This window comes from Podarcis cretensis, assembly GCF_951804945.1.
Source record: "Podarcis cretensis genome assembly, chromosome: 17".
Taxonomy (NCBI): domain Eukaryota; kingdom Metazoa; phylum Chordata; class Lepidosauria; order Squamata; family Lacertidae; genus Podarcis; species Podarcis cretensis.
This window is the reverse complement of record NC_137187.1, coordinates 28,485,982-28,512,516: the sequence shown is the minus strand read 5'-3', so window position 1 is coordinate 28,512,516 and position 26,535 is coordinate 28,485,982. Positions and strand designations below refer to the sequence as shown.

The window sequence follows — 26,535 nt, the reverse complement described above, 5'->3', positions numbered from 1 at the left end:
GTATGTGTTCATTAATAACACACACACACACCGTATTTTTCGCTCCATAAGATGCACTTTTTTCCTCCTAAAAAGTAAGGGGAAATGTCTGTGCGTCTTATGGAGCGAATGCGTGGTCCCTGGAGCTGAATTGCCCAGAGGCAAAAAGCAGATCCTGCTTTTTTCTTTTTTCCTTCTTTTTTTAGAAAGAGGGAAGTGGGTGTTGAAACAAAGCCGCTGATCGCCAAGCGATCGGGAGGGAGATAAGGCTGCGGGTAAAGGAGGCTGCCCGGGGGGGGGGGGGTAAAGACAGCGAACTTGCAAGGAGAGGAGACAGGAATACTTAAACAAGCAATGAGGAGAGAAATTAGAAGAAATGGGAGGAGCAAAAACAGCTCCAGTTAAGGAAAAGACACTAAGGCAAACAAGAGGGAAGGCAACAGCTGATTGGCAAACGATTGGGAGGCAGATAAGGGAGGCTAGCGATAAAGGAGGCTGCCTGGGAGGGGGAAGGTAAAAGCCCATGGATCCTAAGGATTTTTGCATTGGGTCACCCCAAATTCACCATCAGATCACATAGCATGTCCATGGCTACAGCCTGCACGAAAAAAAACACATATCCACTGTTTTGTGGGGCCGCAATGGTGCAAAAACATGGTTACAAAGCACGGATCCACATGGATCCTCAGGATTTTTGCATTGGCTACCCCAAACTCACTGTCAAATCACATATCATGTCTGTGGCCACAGCATGAACAACAAAAATCACACACCCACTGTTTGGTTCAGAATATTTTTTTTCTTGTTTTCCTCCTCTAAAAACTAGGTGCGTCTTATTGTCAGGTGCATCTTATGGAGCGAAAAATACGGCATACATCAGTTATGCTTCTCTGGGCTCTTCTAACAGCATTTTTAATATGGATTTTTTTTTTCAGTCAGTCTGTCCTTTCCATTGATGGTGAACTCCAAATTATACTAAAATTGATGTCAATAATGTACGCCGACGGCAGAAACCAGAGTTTGATTTGAGTGCCCACTTCCAAGAACTTTGCTTTAGATCCTCAGCTGTTTTATAAATGTTACTAATGCTTCCATTTTAAAATAGATCATGGTAATGTCAGATGGGACCTCAGCTGCTTCAGGACAGAGTCTTCACCTCCTGAACCTTCCCAGTAATTCCCTGTCTTTCTCTGAAGTGAAGAAGAAATCATCTCATGGGCCGAAGGTGAGAGGCATAGGAGGATAACAGAATTTGGGATGTGCATTGGTTGAGGGTTTTGAAAGCTGTGTGGCCAAGAAGCAAGTGACAAGTTCAGAGCAATACTTAAATCAGGTGACTGAATGACCAGTCATAGTTCTAGAATATATTTATCACCCTTGAACATTTCAGATTTTCTTCCATTTATTTGCCTTTCAAAGTGAGGTGAATTATGTGCCTTCAACCTATGTGCATTAAATGGCCATTTTTTTTAGCAGATGTTAAATGTGAAAATATGAACATAGTTTTTTGCACCTTATACCCTAACCTAAAGAGTAACATACATTAGAAACTGAACAATGCAGTCATCAAAATGCGTTTTCATTCATCCACGAAAGTCTGGTAATAAAATGTATACGAGTTTCCTCCCATTTCTCAATAAGGACCAGGCAAAGTTTAATTCAAGTAGCCTTTATTGGCATCACATAAGAACATTCAGAATACATTTAAAATAGATAGGGCAGTGCAATCTTGTCGCCACCCCAACAGCACAGTCACCCGCCAAAGGGCAGAAGGAGCGGGCAATCCGCCTCATCTCTGAGGGTGTCGAGCAAGGGCAGGATCCTGTAGCATACTTCGGCGACAAAAAATCAAATAGAGGAACTTAACTACTGTCTTGGTAAGCTCCTGGTCTCTCCCCTGTAATAAGAAGTGCATAACCTCTGATTTCCATGTTGGAACACATAGATGGTCTAGAAATTGTTGGTGGAGATCATCATACATTTTACAGTTAAGGGCCGTGTGAGCTAGAGTTTCCACCAGGTGGGCCTCACATGGGCAGATCCTATCTCCTTCTGCCAAACCCACAAACCTACCCCAAAGGAGGTTAGAAGGAATAGAATTGAACCTAGGCAGCGAAAAGGCCCTTCTTTCTTGCGGATTAAACAAAGTTCCAAACCACTTTTCAGCAGCAGAAATCAGGTTAGATAAAATGCCAAGGAAAGCTGAATGTCAACTGTGTTCTGGGGAGCTTGTGATTTTACTACTACGGGGAGCTAAGCCCCTAATTATAACTATCTTCACTTTTAAGAGCATTTCTGCACATATTTTAATTCTTGGGTGTTTTGTGTAGCCAAGACCGTTTTAACTTCCAGTAGGATAAATTGTTAAGAGTATTTTCATAGAATTGTAGAGTTGGGAGGGACCTCGAGGATCATGTAGTCCAACCTCCTGCCACTCAGGAATCTTTTGCTCAGGGTGGGGTTTAAACCCACAACCTTGAGATTAAGAGCCTCCTGCTCTACTGGCTTCAGCTATTTTCTAAATCTATGTGAAATGCAGATGGCTAGCAGCGATTTAGCATTATGGCAAACTATTTATTTATTTATTTGTCAGGAAGGAATAAACATGCTTCATCAGAAAACTCTCTGTGGGGTGCACATGATAAAACTACCAACAAAAACTGAAAGAAATCAGCAAAACTTTAAACAAACACCAGATAGCAAAAATAAATTGTCTTGGTAGGCTTCCTGAAGTAAAAGTTTTCCAACTAGCTATTGCATGTATCCATGCTTGAGGAACGCACACTGGGTGTTTTGTGTGTTAAACTTAAACTGTTGCCTGTTTTGTGAAGAGGCAAAGCTAGAAATGGCAGGCAATACAATAGAAGAATGCCATCGTCAGTATATAACTTAAAAGCCAAGAAAATTTGTAAGCTGCTTTTTGTTAGTGGTCATTTTTGCATTAAAATGTGTTGCATTTAATTGCTTTTTCAAATTTATTTTTTTAAAAAAACTATGTCGTAATTGGAGTCATCTGCTTTATTCCTAAAAGGTTACACTAAGTGTGGTGAAGTCAATTTATCGTAAGATTGCATGTTAGTACGGATATTTGAACTGTTCGGATCATAATTTGAACTGTTCATATCTAATGCTGGCCAACTTTTTTCCAAGCTGGGATCCAGCCTTATCTCAGACACCCCCATTCTTGTCATGCGTTCCCCAAAAGCATTGCTTAAAAACAGGAGAAGCTAGATTTCAGCTGCAACTGGAAGAGAGAATTGGCAGACCATTTACATGCGATGGTTTCTTTGGATCCTGGGAGGTGTATTGTCAGTGTGTTGCATGGCCCATCACTTTTTCTCATGGTTGGCTCTGCAAGTAGTTGATGAAGAAAGCAAACCAAGAATTAACTTTTCATTATATAATATCTTGCACACATGCACGAGTTACTCGAATTCTTCCGTGACTTTATCTGCGTGGCTATGGTGATTGAATGCAATGGATTGTCCATTCGACTTGCACGAGGATCTCATGAACAACAATCACGAGGTTGCAAAGAGGGTCAATTCCCTCGAATTGGTCTTATGTGTATGTGTTACGCCATCTATAGGATTCATTCCAGTAGACACCCCACAAATATGACAGATTATGTCATATCTGGTCACGTAGTTTAAGTGCACAATTTTAGCAATAGGATTAAAGATTCAGAGCTGTATTCTAATTCATTGGTTTCAAAGGAATTCAGTATACTTCATGCTAGATTTTGCCTTTTAAAAATGTTTGGCAATAAGAGGAAAACCCTCCTAACTTTCACTTTGGGGGGTATCTAGCAGGTTAACTAAAACTTAAAATAAAACATTCCATTTAAGGAGTGCTGGGTTCCTATTTGCTACTTTATGATTTAACAACACCAATCTGTTAGATAAAACAGTGTTGTTGTTGTTGTTTAAATATCTATTTTGCTGTTCGTAGTATTTTCCCTCACATAGTGGTAAGCAGTAGTAATACAATACAATACAATACAATACAATACAATACAATACAATACAATACAATACAATACAATACAATACTTTGTAGATAAATACAAAGACAAAAATTCCTTTCTATGGAACACCCTCCCACCAGATGTCAAACAGATAAGCAACTATTTGACTTTTAGAAGACATCTGAAGGCAGCCCTGTTCAGGGAAGTTTTTAATGATTCATATTTTATTTTGTTTTTAATATTTTGTTGGGGGCCGCATGGCAACCCAGGCAGATGAGCAACAGATAAATAATAAAAGAATAATAATTACTATTATTATTATTAAAAGTTAACTTTGTGGTTTCCATTGTTGCAGGACCCAAGTAAGATTATAAGCACTTGCAGCAGCAGCAGCAGCAGCAACAACAGTTTTTCAAAGCCCCATAAATTAACTAAGGAGCACAAGGAGAAACCTTCTAAAGACTCGAAAGAACATAAAAGTGCCTTCAAAGAACCTTCCAGGGAACATAACAAATCTTCCAAAGAGTCCTCCAAAAAACCCAAAGAAAACAAACCACTAAAGGATGAAAAAATTGTTCCTAAAATGGCCTTCAAGGAACCCAAACCCATGTCAAAGGAGCCAAAATCCGAAAACAACATCCTTACCATAGCAGGTGGACAGCAACAAGAGAAGAAAGCCCCCACGAAAAGGCCTCCGGGGATGGATTCTGAGGATCTTGCAGCCAAAAAGAAGAGGAAAAGTGGCTCAGAGGCTTTATTTAAGAGTTTTTCCAGTGCTCCCCCACTGATACTTACTTGTTCCACGACGGACAGAAAACAGACAAAGGATAAATCTCAGTTTAAGATTGGGAAAGTCAAAATGGAAAGCGAGACACTGGAAAAGAAGAAGACCACATTACCCCCTTTTGATGATATTGTAGATCCTAACGATTCCGACATGGAGGAGAACATGTCCTCGAAATCTGAAGTAAGGCTTTTATATGGCTATTATCCCTTCCTCAGTTTATCCCTTTAAAAAAAAAAGATAGAAAAAAGGATGTACATAATAGGTGGTATCAAACTAAGTTTTACTCAGAGAAGGGGTAGGTCCATTAATTTAATTGGGTCTACTCTGTGCAGTTTTAGTTGAACAGCGCCGTGTGCTTGCAGGTTCTGTTTCGTTATTCAAAACCATGGAAATTGGCTGTAGGCACACTTTCATTTGCAGATGCTTTGGCTGATTTCATTTTTGACCCTCTCGGGAGTTGCATCAGTTTGTTGTTGCTTTATTAATAATGCTGCAGAAATGTGCGTTAACGGAGGCCGTTCAATGTGATTGCTTCTCGCTGCCAGGAAACAGATTGGGTTTTATGATTATTTTTTTCTTGTGGGCAGACATGTTATAGCATATACCAATTGATGCATGCAAAGGGATAATACATTGAAAATCGGCTTTGAATGGGAAAGAGATGTGTAAGTTTGTATATGATTGCAACGGCTCGTTCTTAGCCAAGATGCTAATTGCTTGCCCACGGATGCTTAAGATATCATTAATTGCTAGGGGTCCCTCCAAGGCCCATTCATAGAAGTGTGTTCATCACTTATCTCAGCTTGGTAACTTAAAGATGAATATGCATATGGTATGGAACAGTATTGTGTGTCCAGTTCATAGCTGTCAAGCGTCCCTTATTTGGTGGGACAGTCCCTTATACCAGCGCCATGTCCCGCTGCTGTCCCTTATTGATGATGTCCCTTAAATTTCCCGGGTTTCAAAGGAAGCAGCTCCTCTCCCTCCCTGCCGGCCAGGGAAGAGGGAGGCTCCAGCTGTGTTGCTTGGCTGCATTGCTCACCCAATACGGAGTATAAGAACGACTGGGGGGGTGGAGCTTGCATGTCTTGTGCTGATTAAATCAGCTGCGTTGCCTGGGGACTTGCCTTTGCTCAGCGCTTCCCAGCGGAGAGGTGATGGTGGTTTTCCTTGAGGCTTCGTTTGGCTGCTGGCTGGGCTTTCTGCCTTTGGCTCGGAGGGGCTCAGAAGTTGAACATACCTATGCCTGGATAATCCCTTATTTTGGCTACTGATCCCTTATTTTTGAGGCTGCTGGTCCCTTATTTTCAAATCTGTCAGTTGACAGCTATGGTCCAGTTGACACTGTGGGCTTAAGCTGCTCTGACTAATAAGTCATCATTTGGTGCTAGTATTAATGAGTGTTGAATTTGCATTACATCACAAAGTAAAATTCAGCAATGTGTTGGGATTCATACTTCTGAAGTTCATGCTTGTGTGGGAAATATGAATTGGCTCTTAGATACTTGATAGTGTGAAATGAATGTAAGCAGCAGAATATATTTTAAGTGTCACATGTACTTTAGCACGAATCTCTGAACAGATGGCTGTCTAGTAGAGGAATACATTTCATAGACTTCAGGGTTGTAAGGTGTTCTTTATGACAGAAAGGAGATGATTATATTTAGTGAGTTGCCAACTGAGGATTGTAGCCTGCACCTCAGACCTATTAACCTCTATCATGAATATTCTGGGAGAATCAAAAGCCTTTATCTCGCCCGACTTGAGTTCTGTAAGTTTGCTTGCCTACTTTAGTCATCCAAACTATTTGCTCTACAAAAAAGTTCTGTGGTGAACTCCTGTGCTGTCTCTTTTTTTGCTTATGAAAGTGTAATTTGGTGTGTAATGTGTAGTCTTTGTGGGGTTGGTGGGTCTTTGCATTAGGAAAGTAGACTAGGTGATTTTTTTTTTTCTATGCTTGTTGCACTAGATGATTTTCCTGGTTGTTGCTTTTTAAAAAGTTGATACTTGTAATATTTAGAAGTTATATAGCACTTTCTGAATCTCCAGAGTGCTTCAAGCGGACTTTCGGTACTTACTTTGTAGAAGGGATTGAAGCACAGAAAATTTAAAGGTAAAGGTAAAGGGACCCCTGACCATTAGGTCCAGTCATGACCAACTCTGGGGTTGCAGCACTCATCTCGCTTTATTGGCCGAGGGAGCCGGCGTACAGCTTCCGGTTCATGTGGCCAGCATGACTAAGCCGCTTCCAGCAAACTAGAGCAGCACATGGAAATGCTGTTTACCTTTCCGCTGGAGTGGTACCTATTTATCTACTTGCACTTTGACGTGCTTTTGAACTGCTAGGTTGGCAGGAGCAGGGACCGAGCAACGGGAGCTCACCCTGTCGTGGGGATTCGAACCGCCGACCTTCTGATCAGCAAGTCCTAGGCTCTGTGGTTTAACCCACAGCGCCACCCGCATCCCTGCAGGAAATTTAGGTTTGTGCAATTACAGTGTATTAAAGTACTCTGCTGCCCTAGCAACACAACTGGAAAGTGTGGGATGAACAAATGACCAACAGGAAAACATATAAGCATCCCACAAGGAGATCAGAACAATTGATCATGTTCATGTAACATCACAAACAAACTGGAACAAATGTTCAGTAATGAGTGGCTATAATCTAACCTCTGTGTAAGCTTTGTGCACGCATGGTGGATAAAGGATAAATAGCTTGTCTGGAGGACCTCTCTCCTATTGCTCCTAGGCTCTGGAATTCCCTTTCCCAACAGGCTCGTTTGGCTCCATTATTCACTGGTATTCAGATAGCTGTGCTGACATGGTTGTTCCCAGCTGGTGTATGTGAGGAGTCCTGTTTGAATTTGACATGGTGATGCTCATTTTTTTGGATTAGTGCTGCTTTTATGTAGTACAGTGGATGTTCAGGTTGCGAATGTGATCCGTGCGGGATGCACGTTCGCAACCCGCAGCATTCGTAACACGCAGTGGCGCGTCTGCGCACGCACAGGTTGTGATTCGGTGCTTTTGCGCATGAGCAAAGCGTGTTTTAGCGCTCCTGCGCATGCGCGACTGCCAAAACCCGGAAGTAACCCGTTCCGGTACTTCCGGGTTTCGGCGGTCCGTAACCCAAAAAACCGCAACCTGAAGCGCCTGTAACCCGAGGTACGACTGTATTTGTTGCAAGCTACCTTGGTTGTCTGAGTGACAGGTAGAATATCGACATTTTAAAATAAGCTTCCAGTTCAGTGAAAAGTTCTAATTGTCCAAAAGGCTGATTTACATAGAAATTGAAGGACACTCAAATCTTGTTTGGTGATATATGCGAAATGGGCACAGCAACAAAGCCAACAAGATTTCCTGGCCCAGTATACCCCCACAGAACAACTTCTTCTTCTTCTTCTTCTTCTTTCTTCTTTCTTCTTTCTTCTTTCTTCTTTCTTCTTTCTTCTTTCTTCTTCTTCTTCATGCTACCCATCTGACTGGGTTGCCCCAGCCACTTCCAGCAATTTATAAAACCATAGTAAACAGTTGAACACTAAAAGCTTCCCTATATAGGGCTAACTTCAGATTTAGAAGACACCTGAAAAGTCTTTTTAGAAGAGTCATATAGTTCTTCATCTCCTTGGCATCTGCTGGGAGGGCGTTCCACAGGGCGGGTGCCACCCTCTGCCTGGTTCCCTGTGCCTTCACTTCTCACAGTGAGGGAACCGCCAGAAGGCCCTCGGTGCTGGATCTCTGTGTTTGGGTTGAACGATGGGGGTGGAGACGCTCCTTCAGGTATTTTGGAATATTGGGAAGCTCCTTGACATCTGACGGGAGGCAGGTGTCACCACCGAGAAGGCCCTCTGCCTGGTTCCCTGTACCTTCACTTCTCGCAATGAGGAAACCGCCAGAAGGCCCTTGGAGGTTGCCTAGGTTAATTTATTGGACTGTTAAAACGGTAAAAAGGGGTAAACGGAAGACAATGCACACAGCCCTGAGTTCCTGGCAGGAAATGCAAGATATAAATATATAATTCCATTCCCGTTAAAAAACAGACATTCATGTAAAGAAAAAGAAGCCTGCGCAAAGCCAGAAAGGCATTCCTCCTCTTGCTTTAATTGTCCTGATGTTTTACAACAAAGCAAAAATCTTGCCAACCCTGAAGGTATAAAAATACGTGCACCACATATAGTAGTTTATTGTCAAAATCAGCTGGTCATTGCAGAATAGTTTTTAATTGCTTTACAAAGTAGGATTAGAGGGGGAGAGAGATTTACATAATCCTATATCTGTTCAAAAATAAATCCCATTGATTTGCAGCACAATCCTAACCACCCACTCAAATTCTGTAGGATTTATCCCCAGGTGAATGGGATTAAAGATGGGAGCCTTACTCCCAGAAAAGTGAGCATAAGATCCTGGGAAGACCAGATTCAAAGCAGGCTATGAATTAGACAAATAAACTGCCCTGTTGAGCAGCCCAGGACAAAATAAACTTCTATAGCTTTTTATATTTAGAAACATCACTCAGCACATTTTAACGGCATCTTGAAAGTGGGGTGTGCTCTTTTATATTTCTCTTCAAAATTATTCAATAGATAAAATATATAATACAGTGGTACCTCGGGTTAAGAACTTAATTCGTTCCGGAGGTCTGTTCTTAAGCTGAAACTGTTCTTAACCTGAAGCACCACTTTAGCTAATGGGGCCTCCTGCTGCTGCTGCGCCGCCGGAGCATGATTTCTGTTCTCATCCTGAAGCAAAGTTCTTAACATTCTGGGTTAGCGGAGTCTGTAACCTGAAGCGTATGTGACCCGAGGTACCACTGTATGCTATTCTTTGCAAAAAAGAAAAAGAAAAAGAAACAACCAAACTATACAACTTTTAGAAGACATCTTCCTGTATCAGGAAGTTCTTGATATTTTTGATATTTTATTATGTATTTGTGTGTGTCGGAAGCCGCCCAGTGTGCCTGAGGTAACCCAGCCAGATGGGTGGGGTATAAACAATAAAATTATTATTAATAATAATTATTATTCACCATACCAGGCTAAGTTCAAGGTGCTAGTTTGGGTTTATAAAGTCCTGTATAGCTTGGAACCAGGATACCTGAAAGATTGTCTCATCCTGTATATATCCAGTTGATATATCCAGCTAAGGTGAGGAACTCCTGCAGGTACCATCTTCTTATGTGGTTCATTACGCACAGTCTAGGAATTGGGCCTTTAGTGGTATGGTCCCAATGCTTTGGAATCTCCTCCCATTAAATATTAGAGAGGAAAAGTGTCTGCTATCTTTTCAGCACTTACTGAAGACATTTGTCTTCCTACAACCCTTTTTAAAGTACAGATCTTTCCCCAAATTCCTCTGCGTTGGAATTGCTTTTAGGTGTTTTCAGATAATAAAATTGCACTACTGTTTTTCCTGCCCTGGGCTTATTTAAATTGGCAAGATATACATATATGTGTGTGTGTGTTTTCACATTTTGGGCAAAGTGGAAGAAATTTACAGACACATGAGCCCTTCCAGAGCAGATCAAACCTGCCAAATTGCAGACAAATAGGCCCAGGGGATTTAATTCAGAGCACCTTCAAAGTTTTAAAACGAAAGAATTGAAGGCATGGTATTTTTTTTTTTATTTTCTTATTTGTGGTTGACCCTTCTGAGGGGCTGAAAGGCTGGTGGGCATAACTGTGGTGGTCTGATTCTGATCTGGAGGCACGTATGGTGCTAGGAAAAGATAAAGTAATTAATAGATTTACAACGCAGTCCTTATACATGTGTATTCAGAAACAAGTCTCATTGTGTTCTTTGGGGGTTGCTCACAAGTAAGGGGGTGTGGGGTTGCATCCTAGGTGTTTGAAGACTTATGAGCTACATGGCCTTGTTAACAGCAGAAATATTTTGTTTTTAAGATAAAGGATACTTCTAGATCACTTTTACTGCTCTTGATTTTTATTTTCAAGAAATAACTTTCTAATGTTGCTTTAAAGAGACTTATAGAAGTTACGTATGACTTGCCCTTTTAAAATTAAATATTTTTAGAGAGAAGATTCAGACGCTACTCTTTTTTAACACTAAACATCTAAAAATTATGCTAAAGGTTATGCACCCGGCAATTTTCTTTGCCGCTCTGACCAGGGTAAAATGCTGATTAAAACTTGTGCTGCAGAGACAGGCTACATTTCAGCAGAATTTGTTTTTTAATGGCACCTCTCGGCCAGATGAGGTAAATTAAAATTATCCCATCGCATAAAGGAGTTGTTGAGAATAAATATGTTGCTAGAAATCTGGTGGGATTTCTCAGGGTGCTCAAAAGCTGAGTAAATTTTAACTCCCTTGCAGCCTCATTCATAGACAGTTTATACTGTCTGGAGCCAAGCAATAAATAGCTTGCTAGAGGAACCATGATTAGGTTTTCCCATGATGAAAGCTACTTGCAGACAGAAGGTGGTCTTTCGTTTTATTTCTAAGGTGGGTCTTTAACGACTGTTTCTCTTAGTGTGGGGCAAAGGTTGTAAAACACAGAAAGGATGTGGCTGAAATTGCCTCCCTTCATTTTTATACCATGGCCCTAACTCAGTTACAACTAGGGCTAAAGGATGTTTCCGTTCCACGCTTTGAAATGCGTCTGATGCTCACCCACACAGAGATCTTGGAGGCAAACCATTTGTAAGCACAGACAAGCTACAGTTTCTTTATGAAAGTTTTAGCCAAAACACTGACATTTAGAGAAATGGTTAATCAACAAGCATGTTGAGGATATTGATGCAGCCGAAATAGCTTTACAGGTTGTAAGAAAAACGACGTTGCATTTCTTTTTAGATGAGAACTGAACTTCCCAATAGCAACATTTTTCAATGGTTGGGTATAGAAAACTGCTGCCGACTTTTTTGCTGCTTCGGATAGTAAAGGCACGGCCGTTCAGTGGTAATTCTGAAATGGACTGGTGTTGCCGCAGTTTCCAGATGCGGCTGTCACTCTCTGCTGAGTAGAAACATTGAGTGACTTTTAACTGCGTATCGTGGAATATGCTGCCTTTATCCTACGTGGGAATGTAAACATGCTTTTAATTAGCAGAAATGTAATAGTTAATATATGGGATGCGGGCGGCGCTGTGGGCTAAACCACAGAGCCTAGGACTTGCCGATCAGAAGGTCGGTGGTTTGAATCCCTGCGATGGGGTGAGCTCCCATTGCTCAGTCTCTGCTCCTGCCAACCTAGCAGTTCAAAAGCACGTCAAAGTGCAAGTAGATAAATAGGTACCACTCCAGCGGGAAGGTAAACGGCGTTTCTGTGCGCTGCTCTGGTTCGCCAGAAGCGACTTAGTCATGCTGGCCACATGACCCGGAAGCTGTACGCTGGCTCCCTCGGCCAGTAAAGCGAGATGAGCGGCGCAACCCCAGAGTTGGTCATGACTGGACCTAATGATCAGGGTCCCTTTACCTAATAGTTAATATAACCCAGAAGCAAATTACCTGCAGGTATGGATACTAGCATGCTCATCTAATCAATAACCTCTGTCCATTATGTCTAGATACCACAAATCTTGAGTTCAGTTGCACTACCACACTATTACTCTAGATATTTAAGATTTTCCTTGTGTATGTTTCCTGGCAAAAACAAATCTCAAATGTTTTCCTACTTTTATCTAAACTATGCACATGGTTACATTGAGATATATATTTTAAAAGATATCCTTGTCGTTTGAGGATGTTAAGCATTAATCTCAGCAGCAATCCAGATATTAACCACTGTGGTAGATCCTTTAAGGTACGAGTAACGTTTATATGAGCTAGCAAAGCCATCCAGAAGAGCTTGTGTATTCAGGCAGGTCTAAATTCCATGCTGTGACTTTTGTTGGCTCTCATCTGAAGTCTGTACAGGAACAAGGCAAAGGGCGGGAGGGAAGGAAAGGTGTAAAATTTATGGCTGTTGAGGCAGTGGGAGAGTAGCTTGGTCCACTTAAGACTCTAAAAGCACTGCCTTTATCTTTTTTAAAGAGCTGTACAAAACTTCAATCACAGGATGTTTGATTTCATGAAAAAAAAAATGTCCGCCAGTTTCCTATACTGCCCCATGTAGCTGCATGATAACAAAATGCTTGGCCTTGTTTTCGCCGTCTGCCTGATCAAAAAATGTGGTGGTGGTTCTTGCAGTATTCACACAAGGGGCTAACTGTTTTGTAAAGTGGAAAATTTGAAACCTCGGATCCCCTTATGGATTATTTCAGGCTGAACCTGCGGCTTATGAAAATAACTGTGGCCGAGAGAAGACGGGGAGCGGGGTTCTGTTTTCTTGCTTTTCTATCAACACACCTCCCTGAGCAGGGAGAATGAAAGTCAGGAGCGTCATAAATAAATAAGGATAGGGAACTTTTGTCAGCTCAAGTGCCACATGGGTGGGGACCGAGGCAAAAGTGAGCAGAGCAATAAGTGAATGCTACTTTTGTTCCGCTAGGCTAGTTTCTTCGCGCTCACACGTCTTCCCTTACTCTCTGTCCTGGCAAAGAAGAAGGATTGTCAGAGTTCAAGGGACTCATTCCAGCCAGGAGGATACAAAGTGGGTGTGATGGCCTGGGAATCAGATTCAGAGGCTGAACCTGAGGAATCCCAGCCTGCACAGGAGTCCCCAGCTGAGCCGGGGCTGGGGCTTGAGCCTGAAGGGTCCTCACCTGTGCCGGATCCTCAGGAGCAGACACCAGCTGAATCTGCTCTGGCTCTGGAGGTGATGGAGGACCCATTGCCTGCAGGTGCTCCACTCTCAGCCCCGTCAGGGGAAGCTGAGGTTGCCTCTGGGTCCAGTAACCCTTCAGCGTCTCCTGAGCTGCAGAGGCTCAGGGCGGAGAGGAGGAGGGAACTAAGTTCCCGCAGGAGGAGTGCTCACCTCCAGGCCAGGAGAGGTGAGTCACCTGTGGACCAGGGCCGCCCTATGCCTCAGAGCAGATAAAAGCCAGCCAGCCCCAGTCCCAGGTTGCGGGAGCAACATTGTTGGTAACCTGTTCCTGCCTGCACCCTGTCCTGCTCTTCTGCCAGTTCCTGACCCCACCCGACTCCTTGCCTTGGACCCAGCTTCAGCCTTGATGGACAGCCTCCATACCATACCCTTGACCTCGGACTGGACTCTGACCACGCTGCCCGGTAACCCTCCGGGACAAGCACAGTGGGGCTTGTAAGAGCTGCTTCTTGGGACAGTGTCTCATCTGCAGAGCATCCCAAGAGCCAGATAGGGTGGCCTGCATGTCTGCATTGGGTCTCCATCCTTGAGGTCCCCTGTCCCGGTTGTGGATCCATATGGAAGTCTTAGAGGCCCAATCCGCCATGTAGGTACGTAAGGATGGAGCAGAGATCTTCTTCTGCCCAACCCAGAGCAGTTCCTTTGGCCATTGGCTGCACAGTCACTCATCCACAAAGGAATTCACCCACCCCAAAGGGTTGGTGTGTGTGTGGACATCCCACCAGAATAGCCTGCAGAAATTCCAAGGTAGTGACAGACAGGGATGAACTGGCCTGGTTTGACTGGATTCCAAGCTGTATTGCCATCGCTTAAGTGCCACACCAGCTCCTGGGTGGTGGGTTCCCCCCTTCTGTCCCAATTTTTGCACCAGCCTAGCATTGCCATTGGAGGCTTTGGATGTGGCAGTGGTTATGCCACTCCATCATTCCTCTGCTTCCTGGCCAGGGTTTGGGTTTCTGTGCTCACTGGGATGTGAACCAAATGCACCAAATACACATTTAGATGTGTGGTGAGGACAATCCAAAGAGAATAATCAAGGAAATTGCAGGTTGTGGCCAATGAAGTTATCTTGCTGCAAGAGTTCTGCCGGTGCAATGGAACTTCCTTTCCCTGCGCACACCCCAAATCTCCTCTGCAAGATGTGGGAGCTCCCAGAATAGATTTTGGGGAGGGAGGCACGAGAAGAATGGGAGATGAAGTCCTGTTGCACAGACAGAAGTCCTTGTGCTGTTGAGACATTATTGGATAAAGCCCTGTTTGTGTTAAATTAGGAGGAGGAAAATGAAATGGAAAAACATTACAGTACTGATGTTTTTAATGTGCTCAGTACAGAGTTTCAGTATCCACAAAGAAATCAGTGTGTGTTCTGCGTATGCCCTAGATAAGATAAGAATCTTTGTTGCCTTAGATTGCATGTGTACCTATAGCAACATTGATGATACATTTGCTGATCATGGACTGTATGAATGTCTGGTATAGATTTTCAATTTCTTCGTTCTGTATGGGACAATGACAATAAAGATTATCATATCGTATCGCATTGTATAAATGCAAATTGTTCAGAAAAGTATTTCCTTCACTAAAGATAGACCATAGATGATAGATGGAAGTTATCTATCTATACCTATAATAAAAGTATAAGCATGTTGTCATGCTGCAGTTTGCTTTGCCACAGAGAGGTGGCAGTGTGAACTACAATGTGACAAGAGTCAATGTGGATGGGTGGCCCAGCTGATCTGTGGGGAGGTAGATCCTGAATAGGCTGCAGCAGCCTCTGCCCCCAGTAACCTGCTTGCTTTGTTGGCTGCTGCCTGCCAGCTCTGGGGCCTCTGCCCCCAGCACTTAGGTCCCCTGGCTAGCAGGTACCACTGCTGGTCACCCTGTTCCTCAGCCAACTGGGGGAATCCTCTCCTTTTGCCGCTGATGAGGATGAAGAGTCAGCCTGCGAGGAGGAACAGCATGGGAAAGGGGAAACCAGTTAGAGGCAGTGGCCGGCTGGCCTCATAATCTCCAGCTGCTTCTGACCTCTTTCTTGCAGTGCTGCTGCAGCTGGGCCACCTCTTCAGCCTGATTAGCTACAGCATGCAGTGGAAAAGGGGAGGGTTGTGTGGGGTTAAATTGGGTGTTGGGGGAGGGAGGTTTAGGGATGGAGTGGGCAGGATTGGTAAGTGAAGCAAGCAGAGGTTTAAGTAGCCCCTAGTTTATTCTATTTTTTTGTATATTTTAAATCTATGTTTTTATATTTAATTTATGTTTTTATGTATATTTTCTTGCTGAAAGATCTGTTGTGGCAGTCACCTGGGCTTCTGCTGAATTAATGGCTTGCATATTTATTTATTTTTTAAATTCCTTCCAGTAGCACCTTAGAGACCAACTAAGTTTGTTATTGGTATGAGCTTTCATTTGTATGCACACTTCTTCAGATTCCAAAAATAGTTTTTGAAAGTTGCACCATTAGTGTCTGTTTAATTAACTATAAAATGCAGCTATGGTTCTAGCCAAAGATCTAATAATTTGTCTGTTATAAATTTTTAGTAGACTATTCTGACCTGACTCTCTTTGTCTTGTAAAACCTCCAGGCCCTTATTAACTGAATACCTTTCCCTTCTGCCAAAGCCTGAAGGCAAGGTGTGATATTTTTTAGCAGATAACTGAGTGAAATATAGTCATAACGAAATAGGAGCTCATGTGGAGCTTGAATAATAGCTTTCCATTTTGGAATAAGTGATGGGGGAAAGTTATTGTAAAGTGGTCTTTTTATGTTTCTGATTAAAAGGAGGTCTGCCTTCAGCTGAATTCAAGATGATAATATGCGTTGAAAACCTCTGCTGTAGTTTCCATGAATGTGTCATGCCGTTATTAACTAGAATCACTCTGTCAAACTAACAAGCTGAGCACTTTTAATCACTGCAGCCAGATTCTCACTGCATCAGCCGGTACTTGCAAGAGATGCTGTGTAAATTTGACACTCATAGTGAGTTGACCATATCCAGAAATGTGAGAAGAATGAATTACTTGGTCATTTTTGATTTTTATTCACAAAAGGCAAAATGACAAAACGAAGCAACATAATCCAGCCGCATTCAAGCTTCCCACCAATGTTAATTGCTTCACCGCATACTTAAACACAGCCCTCCGAAAGCACTGCAGCTTAATGGAATGCTGAACAGAGCATTGTACACATACCTGAAACATAAGGAAACTTTGTTGGGTAGAAGTTTGGTTTAGTTTAATAGTATAGTTGATGGGACTTATTTTCCCCCTTTATTTTTATTTTATTGTATATTTTGTACTTACAATTTATTTTCAGATATTATCCTGGTTGGCATACCTATACACAATAATTTTGAACTGCCTAAGACCATAGGAATTACAGTTGTTGAACATTTTGTGTATTTATGTGCAAAGTCACTGATAATCTATATTTTTTAAAAACAAAAAAGAAGAGTAGTACTTAAATTGGCCATGGATTGGGCCCCTTCTATGGTCTGCAGGCTTAGGTAGTGGTTTCACTTTTATATTCAGCGTGAAATGGTGTATTCTTTAGATCGAAAATTGCATTCTTGAATAGGTTTTTCTTCTCCATCCTGAGATTGCCCAATATCACTTCTGCACAGTTCATTTCTGTGTGTGCCGATAGGCAGTCACTCTTCAGGACTGATAACCAAGACTATCCATACCTCTCAGAGTCTTTCATATCTTTGTAAATGGTTTACAAAGGTGTTGAAAGACCTTTTCGTTTGTGTAGGTTATGAAGTCATGCTATGCAGTGGGGAAATCTTCTCCCCCCCCCCCAAGGTAAGCCATAGCCACAAAACATCCTTACATTCTCTTTTGCCAATGAAACATTTCCCTTGAGTAATAGGTATCCTTTCCTTGACCCATTAGTCCAGGTACCCACATTTTATCTTTCCATTTTTAACCGTAAGAGTAGCTGCCAATCGACAATGCTTTGCTTGTATCATGCTAGCTGTAGTCAGCACACAGGAGTTGAACTTCACTGCTATTTTTGCTGGATTAAAAGGTAAATGGCGTTTCCGTGCACTGCTCTGGTTTGCCAGAAGCGGCTTAGTCATGCTGGCCACATGACCTGGAAGCTGTACGCCGGCTCCCTCGGCCAATAAAGCGAGATGAGCGCCGCAACCCCAGAGTCGGTCACGACTGGACCTAATGGTCAGGGGTCCCTTTACCTTTACCTATAAGTGAAAAGGAAGAGCAGTATATGAGCTTTTCAAAAACAAACCCATTTTTTTTTTGCCAGAGCACACTGACACATTTTTAAACTATGGCACACATAGTTCTCCCCTTCCCATGCAATCTTCACAATAGCCATCTCACCATATTTATAATCAGTCATTCTCAAAGTCCCAGGGCAGAATTACATACATGAAAAATAAAAAAGTTATACAATTAAAATAAACACATAAACCAATTGCTAAAAACCTGCAACGATCCTTCCTTATTTGGAACGCGGGTGGCGCTATGGTCTAAACCACAGGGCCTAGGGCTTGCCGATCAGAAGGTCGACGGTTCAAATCCCCGCCACGGGGTGAGCTCCCGTTGCTCGGTCCCTGCTCCTGCCAACCTAGCAGTTCGAAAGCATGTCAAAGTGCAAGTAGATAAATAGGTACTGCTCTAGCGGGAAGGTAAATGGTGTTTCCGTGCACTGCTCTGGTTCGCCAGAAGTGGCTTAGTCATGCTGGCCACCATGAGCCGGAAGCTGTACGCTGGCTCCCTCGGCCAGTAAAGTGAGATGAGCACCCCAACCCCAGAGTTGTTCGCAACTGTACCATTAGGTCAGGGGGGTCCCTTTACCTTTTAAGTTAAAATAGCCCCACCAAGAAAAATTCTAATAGCCAATACACCTGAGTCCCTGCAGGATAATTCTTATTTTGCAATACTGATATCACATACCATCTGAGCTTTCCTTTATGGTAATTATTTCTTTTTGTCTTTTTCAAATAGAATTTATGTACTTTCTCCCATCAGTTTTCTTTATCTGGGGCTTATTTGATCCCACAGTCTTTCATTTGTTCCAGTTTGTAGTCCTAATGTAGAAGTACTTACAATTAATATATTTTCCCAAACATCAGTCTATTTTATTGGGCATTGAAACTTAAGAATTCAATTAAGAGGGGTTATAGATGAAAATATTCATGGGGCAGGGGTGGCCTCGTGTTCAGTGCAATTCTATACAGTCAACTCATAAGTAAGCCTCATTCTTTTCAGTAAGACTTAACTCCTAGGGAAGGACTGTCCTGTTAATTTCTTAGTAAGATAAAATCCTGTTTTGTTCAAAATAGAATTAAAACATGATTCATTTTAAAAATGCATTTTAACTAGAAAGAAAGCACTAGATTTGAAACTGAGAAGATAAAGTAGGCATGCTAAACTGCAAAACTGTCTTGCCTATGTCAGCACAAAAAGTCTTTGTGAAAATAGCTTTTCTGCACTTTAGCTCAACTATCCAGCATTCAATCTGCCGTCCTTTGCTAGAAAAGAGACTTGGAGATTCCATTTGAAAGAAGTAACTTCTCAGGAGCTTACAAGCTTTGATATCTTGCTTTTAGTGTCTATTATATCAATACCCAGGAATAAAACAATATGGATAGAATAATCTGTGCTCCTATTGCAGTGATTTTTTTTTATGAAGACGTTTGTCAAGATAGAGCCATCCTTTTAAGGTTTTGCGTAGAGACTGGCTTCATGATTTCAAGGCTACTAGTTTGTTGCAAATTCACTATCCAACATACTGCTAACAATAAGATATTCTATTATATGTATACCCAAATGAGAGTTATTGTAGGCTCTGAGAGAGCCACACAATGCCATTTGCACTGTCTATGCTTCAAGTGAAAATCTGTTTACTGGAACATTATTGTTCCATTCCTTAGTGAGCAATTTCAGCTCCAGTTACAATGTATGCAATAGATTGATAACACTCCAGGTTTTTATGACTTTTTAATTCTTTATGTAGAGCCACCAAGTATGCTGTTTTTCCTTCATTTTAAAATATGTGCCTTTTGCTTCAAAGGATTGCAGCTAAGCTCCCCATGAAATTGATTAGATTAATTTATTTCCAAAAACTTCCTGTTCAGAAGCTTATACAGCAATGCCTAAAAGGAGTTTATGTTCGTATGTAGCACATATGGTTGAAAATGAGCTATTGCTTCAGATTATTTTTTTTTAAAAGCAGAATACAAATGACCTGAGCTCAGCATGCATTCTGAGTAAATAGGGCATATATGTTGAAACTTGGTTATGAAAAAATTCCTCCTAATCGGCTACCAGCAATTAAAGCTCATTTGCCCCCCTCCTTCCCCTCTCCACCCAAATTATGAAAAGCCTGCATTGTACTAGCAGGGTAGACAATGGACAGAGCTGATAAAATGTTATGCTTAATCCTGGAATCTTAAGGAACTTGGTTCCCTTGGTCAGAGATGTTCTCATCCTGGTGAAAACAAACCTGAATCTTTCAGAACAGTGAACATGGTTGCTTGATTGTGAGTTGGAAAGGTGCATATAAAATCACGTGGAAAGAGCTATACCAGAAAAAGTGATCTGAAGTTTACAGCATGCTATTCACTGAAAGTGAATTATTTGAAAATGATTCATAGATGGTATTTAACTCCGAGTAGGTTTGGACACGGGTGGCGCTGTTGGTTAAACCACAGAGCCTAGGACTTGCCGATCAGAAGGTCGGTGGTTCGAATCCCTGTGACCGGGTGAGCTCCCATTGCTCAGTCCCTGATCCTGCCAACCTAGCAGTTTGAAAGCATGAAGTGCAAGTAGATAAATAGGTACCGCTCCGGTGGGAAGGTAAACAGTGTTTCTGTGCGCTGCTCTGGTTCGCAGAGGCTTAGTCCTGCTGGCCACATGACCCAGAAGCTGTACGCAGGCTCCCTCGGCCAATAAAGCGAGATGAGCGCCGCAACCCCAGAGTCGTCCGCGACTGGACCTAACGGTCAGGGGTCCCTTTACCTTTAGGTTGGCTAAGATTTATAAAACAGAATCAGATATGTGTTGGAAATGTAAAGAAGTAGAAGGAACATTCTTCTACATGTGATAGACATGTAAAAAGGTAAAAGCCTTTTGGGAAAGTATTTATAATGAATTGAAAAAAATGTTCAAAACGATTTTCCAAAAAAATAACCTGAGTCCTTTTTGTTGGGGATAACCCAGACTGGAATTCCCAGGTGTCAGAAAAGGTTATTTATGTATGCAACAACTGTGGCCCATGTTTTGTTAGCCCCAAAATGGAAAATGAGTGAGGTCTCAATTAAACAGGATTGGTAACTTAAATTGACAGAATATGCACAACTTGCAGATTTAACATATAGAATAAGAGAGCAAGAAGAACATACATTTAAAGAAGATTGGAAAACATTTATTGAGTATGGAAAATGACTGTGTACAGCTGAAAATGCTGGCAGCATTTAGATAAATTCAACAGAGTAAATAATTTTTGATGGATGTAAAAGTGGAATTGGATAACTCTACAACCCGTTGCCAAATAGGGAAAGTAGTTTTCCAAGTCTGTTGAGTGAGGAGAAGTGAATAGGGTAGAGATATGAGAAGGATTTAGCCAAATACAGTGGTGCCTCGCAAGACGAAATTAATCCGTTCCGTGAGGCTCTTCGTATAGCGGTTTTTTCGTCTTGCGAAGCAAGCCCATTGACAGCGGATTAGCGCTATTAGCAGCTTTTAGCGGATCAGCTGATAACCGGCTTATCAGCGGATCAGCTGATAAGCGGTTTAGCGGCTTAGGAAAAGGGGGGGAAAGGGGGGGAAACCCGCAGGAACTCGCAAGACATTTCGTCTTGCGAAGCAAGCCCATAGGGAAATTCGCTTTGCGAAGCGCCTCCAAAACAGAAAACACTTTCGTCTAGCGGGTTTTCCGTCTTGCGAGGCGTTCGTCTTGCGGGGCACCACTGTAACATGTTGCCACAGAAGACTTTGCAATTGATTTCTCTGCCTTAGATAGAGCCTTTTGTGAGGACTGGTTCAACTAGCCAACCTTAGTAGGCAAGTAGACTCAGCTTCAGCGTTCAAAATTTGCCAGGTGCATTTTGCACCAGGCTACCAGCCACTTGCAACCAAGTGAAGATGCCCAGGTACCAGGATGGGACCTGACGTCTCCCCCATCTGGAGGTGCCTGTCTGGCGCTCCTTGGATCCAGACTGTTTTCACACACCAGCAACACATCCTGTAGAGTTCTATCTGTGATATCTGCACAAGCAGAATAAATTTCAGGAACCAAAAATTTGTATCGAAAAATTTCGATTTTCGAGCCGTCTGGCCCCAAAACGGCAACTAGGCATTTGGTTTTGGTAACTGTAATCCCAGTTTAATGAGCCATTTGGTGCCTAACTTACATATCTGAGCTTCTAACACACTTCAGTTGGGAGGAAGTGGTAAGTGTCCTTTTGAAAGATAAAATTGTGTCGGTCTTCTAGAGCATGGGAGAAGGCTGGTATACGAAATAAATATTTCTGATCAGAGACTGCTTTAAAATACCATTAAATATATATATAAATCTGGAGAGGAAGTTTTAACAAGATGATAACACACTCCATTATATGGGTGCAAACGTTTTAGCTGAAGTGTTGACAACTGATACCCTAATGCTGTAGAAGAAAATTCTTCACATAGCTGAGGATAATGGATAGCTACTAGAATAGCTGAGATTTTGAACGCAGTTTTGGAATGAAATTATTTTAATGGCATGAAGTGGCATTTAGAAAAAACAAAATAGTAAAAACTATTGGTTTTTTTGTCACCTAATTTTAGTTAGTGCTTGCAATAATGGGCTAGCAATAGGGCACTCACACATTATTAACTTATCTACTGCAAAACCCCAATTCTCCTTTAACAACATGACCAAAAAGTGGAGCATTGTTTGTGTGTATTTTAGTTTGCAGCTCTTTACATTGTATAAAGTTTCTTTGAATGGTTGACAGTGCACTTGTGTTAATTATCATAGCCAAACTTTATTTCCTGATTTTTCCAAAGAGACCACTCGTTGTGTTGGTGTCCCCTGATAAACATTGGGATATCAAGATCATATTTAATCACCATGTGAAAGGGTAGATGATATGTTAGCGTAGGAAGCCTACTAGAGTAGATACGCAAACACGTGGTTTGTGTGTGTGTGTAAAAATGTATTTTAGACAACTTCCTTTGCAAAGTTTGCTTTGGCAGTGAACCTCAGCGGCAGAAAACTGCTGCAAGAAAAACACCAGAATTTCAGCCAAAGAAAACATTTTCTGCACTTGGTAGCCTTGCCTGATTTATTAATACCTTTTTGATCTGCTTGGATTTTGAAAGACAAATATTCATTAGGGATTGCATGCATAAGCAGCTAGTGTTTGTCTTGTTCCATTTAAAGAGTCCTACAGTGTATCATTTGAAAGTCCATGCCACATTCCCATACATCAGATGGTTTAATTTGACAAACACTGTTCAAGGACCTTTGAATTCAAAACCAGTGATGGCCACTGATTCATTAAGTACTAGGCTGCATTACCACCAAGCGCCCCAGATGTCCGGTGAAGCTGGCTGTCATTCATTTAACCATTTCAAAGTTGCATAAGTGTTGGGTAACTCCATGCATAAGAGAGGGACAGTAGTTTGCTTTGTTTCCATTCTAGGGCAAGATGTAATCATTAAATCCTGCCTGCTATGTAACAGTTAAAAATGGGAAGACCTGCCTATGAAAAGGGTTGCAAGGTAGAATAATAATAATAATAATAATAATAATAATAATAATAATAATAATAATTTTTATTTATACCCCGCTCTCCCCAGCCAAGGCCGGGCTCAGGGCAGCTAGCAAGCAATAATAAAAACAAGTTGAATGAATACAATTTAAAAACAAGATTAAAATGCAACATTGAAACATTAAAATGCAGCCTCATCACAGGAGGAGAAAGGGAAAAAGAAAGGGGGGGGATCAAATTGTCTCCAAGCCAAAGGCCAGGCGGAACAACTCTGTCTTACAGGCCCTGCGGAAAGAAATCAGATCCTGGTCTCATGAGGCAGAGCGTTCCACCAGGCCGGAGCCAGAGTTGAAAAGGCCCTGGCTCTGGTTGAGGCTAATCTAACTTTCTTAGAGCCCGGGACCTCTAGGGTGTTGCTATTTATGGCCCTTGAGGTCCTCCGTGGGGCATACCGGGAGAGGCGGTCCCGTAGGTACAAGGGTCCTAGGCTGTGATTTAGTGGAATTATTCAAGCTAAAGGGCCTTGCATATCCTGTCCTCATCGTTTAAGTTTTCTGCCTCTGGTTCATGCTACCTATTGGTAATAACTGGTGCTAGAAACATCCGTTTAGAGCCAATGTTTTATTTCTGCATTGTTCACCATTTCCGAATCAACTGGGTAAGACTGCAGAAAAAGGAGGGCATGAAGCCAAGGAAAACAAGAAACTTAAAGCAGGAAGCTTAAGAGAGAAGTGGAGAAAATCAGAGAGAGAAAGGAGGAGGAGGAAAATCTAAAAAAAAATCCTCCCAGTAGCACCTTAGAGACCAACTAAGTTTGTTATTGGTATGAGCTTTTGTGTGCATGCACACTGTGTATCTGAAGAATTATGCATGCACACGAAAGCTCATACCAATAACAAACTTAGTTGGTCTCTAAGGTGCTACTGGAAGGATTTTTAAAATTTTGTTTCGACTACAGCAGACCGACACGGCTACCTACCTGTAACGGGGAAAATCTAGTTAAGGGCAGGGGAGGGTCTGGACTGTTGACCACTCCACTACTGACCACCCCATTGATACAGTCCCTATTTGTTGGCTATGTTTCTGTACACATATCGACCACATGTTGTACATCTTGCTGGGCATTTTCTTTTATTTCATGTTTTTCCGTCCCCCTGCAAGTGCCTGCCCACCAGCTCCTCTGAACTCCCTTCCTTCCCGGTGGGGGATCGTTGCAAAACACAAGAGAGGAGACAATGGATCAATAATAGGCTACAGCAAGCGCAGCCAGTCCCATTTAGTTCTTCGTTTTGAAATGCTTGCGCTCTATTCACCAAAGCCTTCAAGCAGAGTTTGGCCACGGGGGGGGGGGGGAGGAGAATATCACACACCCCCTCCCTAAAATGTTGGCTCAGTCCAATGCAGAGTGAATCCAGTCTGAATGGAAACAGCCCATGCAATCTTTTCCCAGTGTTTGTGGAGTCAGACTGGGCTTACATACGTAGGAGTCTCTGTGTGTCGGCCAGCTTTCCTCAACCCGGGGTTTTTCCAGATGTTTTGGATTACAACTTGCGCCAGCCAGCTGATTGCTCCAAAACATCTGGAGGGCTCTAGGTTGGAGAAGGCTGGAGAGTAGACCCTATTCCTATACATTGGTGCAAGGAGTACTCTGGGAAGAGCTACACCCCGACCGAAAAGGGCACAAATCCCACAGTGTGCAGAGTGTATAATTTTTGTGCTCCTCCGATTCCCAGCTGTGAGAACTACAGATGTCATTCGTCTGAGAGGAACAGATGTTAACTCCCGCCCCACCCCCCCAGCACCCTCAGAAAAAGAGAGATGTTCCATTAACTTACTCACAATCTTTTTGATTGTGAGGCAAGGTTTTAAAAGGCTGTAAATCTGCCTCCTTGTTAGGGACGGCAACAATAGATTGATTTACGGCAGAAGAGCAACTGTTGGGCTTATGCAAGCTGAACGCATGAATGTGCAAGTTAGCGCCGGATTTTACAGAGGCCAGATATTATTGGTGCTGTGTTTTGTCAAGGATTTTAGTATCTTATTAATTGGGCAGGGGGGTTTTACCTATGGATATCCCGAACCTGTCTTTGCGAGCCAGGACAAAAGCTGAACCGTTCTGCATAGCTTACTGCTGGTGCCGCACTGGGGCAAGCTTTCGTTCCAGCGGAGAACAACGTGGTCATTGCAGGGCAGTTCTTCTTCTTCTTGTTGTTGTTTAGTCATTTAGTCATGTCCGACTCTTCGTGACCCCGTGGATCAGAGCACGCCAGGCACTCCTGTCTTCCACTGGTTCCTGCAGTTTGGTCAAACTCCTGTTAGTAGCTTGGAGAACACTGTCCAACCATCTCGTCCTCTGTCGTCCCCTTCTCCTTGTGCCCTCCATCTTTCCCAGCATCAGGGTCTTTTCCAGGGAGTCTTCTCTTCTCACGAGGTGACCAAAGTCTTGGAGCCTCAGCTTCAGGACCTGTCCTTCCAGTGAGCACTCAGGGCTGATTTCCTTCAGAATGGATAGGTTTGATCTTAGGGTAGTTCTTAGCAGGCCAGAAATGACCAGAACTTGCTGAAGCACTATCTGGCGACAAAGATATCTCCCAAACACATTGCTGGGGTCCTTTCTAGCTTTCACTGTGTTCAAAATTGAAGCCTTAGAATAGAGCCAGAGATAACATTGCTATCAGTGGATAAGACTTTCAGTAGCTGCTGGGCGTGAGTGACAGAGGCTGTGCTCTCTGCCTTCGCAGCTGGAGGCCGTATGCTGCTGAAACCAGTTGGGGAGAGGGCTCTTGTGCTCAGCATCCTGCTTGCAGGTCCAGGGTAACAGGCAGAGGTCGTTTGCCAGACCTCTGAGGTCTTCCTGGCTGTGCTAAAAGGTAAAGAAAAGGTGTTCCTTTTTCTCTTCCCATCCTCCAGCTGCTCCCTCCAAAAGGGCCTGAACAACTGGCAGATGCCTGAACAAGACTCCTAATACTGTTAAGGTCATCTTCGTTTTGAATAAATCTAAGTTTATTACAGACCTGATTGGAAGCTGGGGGGGGGGGGGTTAAGTGTTTATTATTCACATTGCCATAAAAACGCGTGCTGTGCTTGTTTTAGCCATTGCTACCATTTCCCTTTTGACACACCTACGGTTTCGAAGCCCGCCCTGCTGCCTGAGAAATACGTGCATTTCTTATTCTTACGAGCTCTGTGGCCATTTACTCTGTGCGCATAGGTCTTCCATCTAGAACAGTGTGCCCATTGTTTTCAAAACCGTTTAACACTTTGCATTTCTCAACACACTGGCATAGGAAGAAAAGCTTTGCCCGCAGGGGAGGCCACACGGCTGCAGATCTCATTTGAGACTCTCTTTCTGCAAAGTAAAT

The 26,535-nt window shown here is 42.6% G+C and overlaps 1 protein-coding gene across 7 annotated transcripts in view; it reads left to right on the top strand.

Moving 5' to 3' along the window:
* MLLT3 (MLLT3 super elongation complex subunit) overlaps positions 1 to 26,535 on the top strand; it is a 146,398-nt gene that overhangs the window by 98,694 nt on the left and 21,169 nt on the right. For all 7 annotated transcript variants that reach the window (XM_079959448.1, XM_079959446.1, XM_079959447.1 and 4 more), the window contains 2 exons: positions 1,085 to 1,204; positions 4,302 to 4,913. In XM_079959448.1, the coding sequence (XP_079815574.1) occupies positions 1,085 to 1,204; positions 4,302 to 4,913 (732 nt within the window). The remainder of the gene's footprint in view (positions 1 to 1,084; positions 1,205 to 4,301; positions 4,914 to 26,535) is intronic.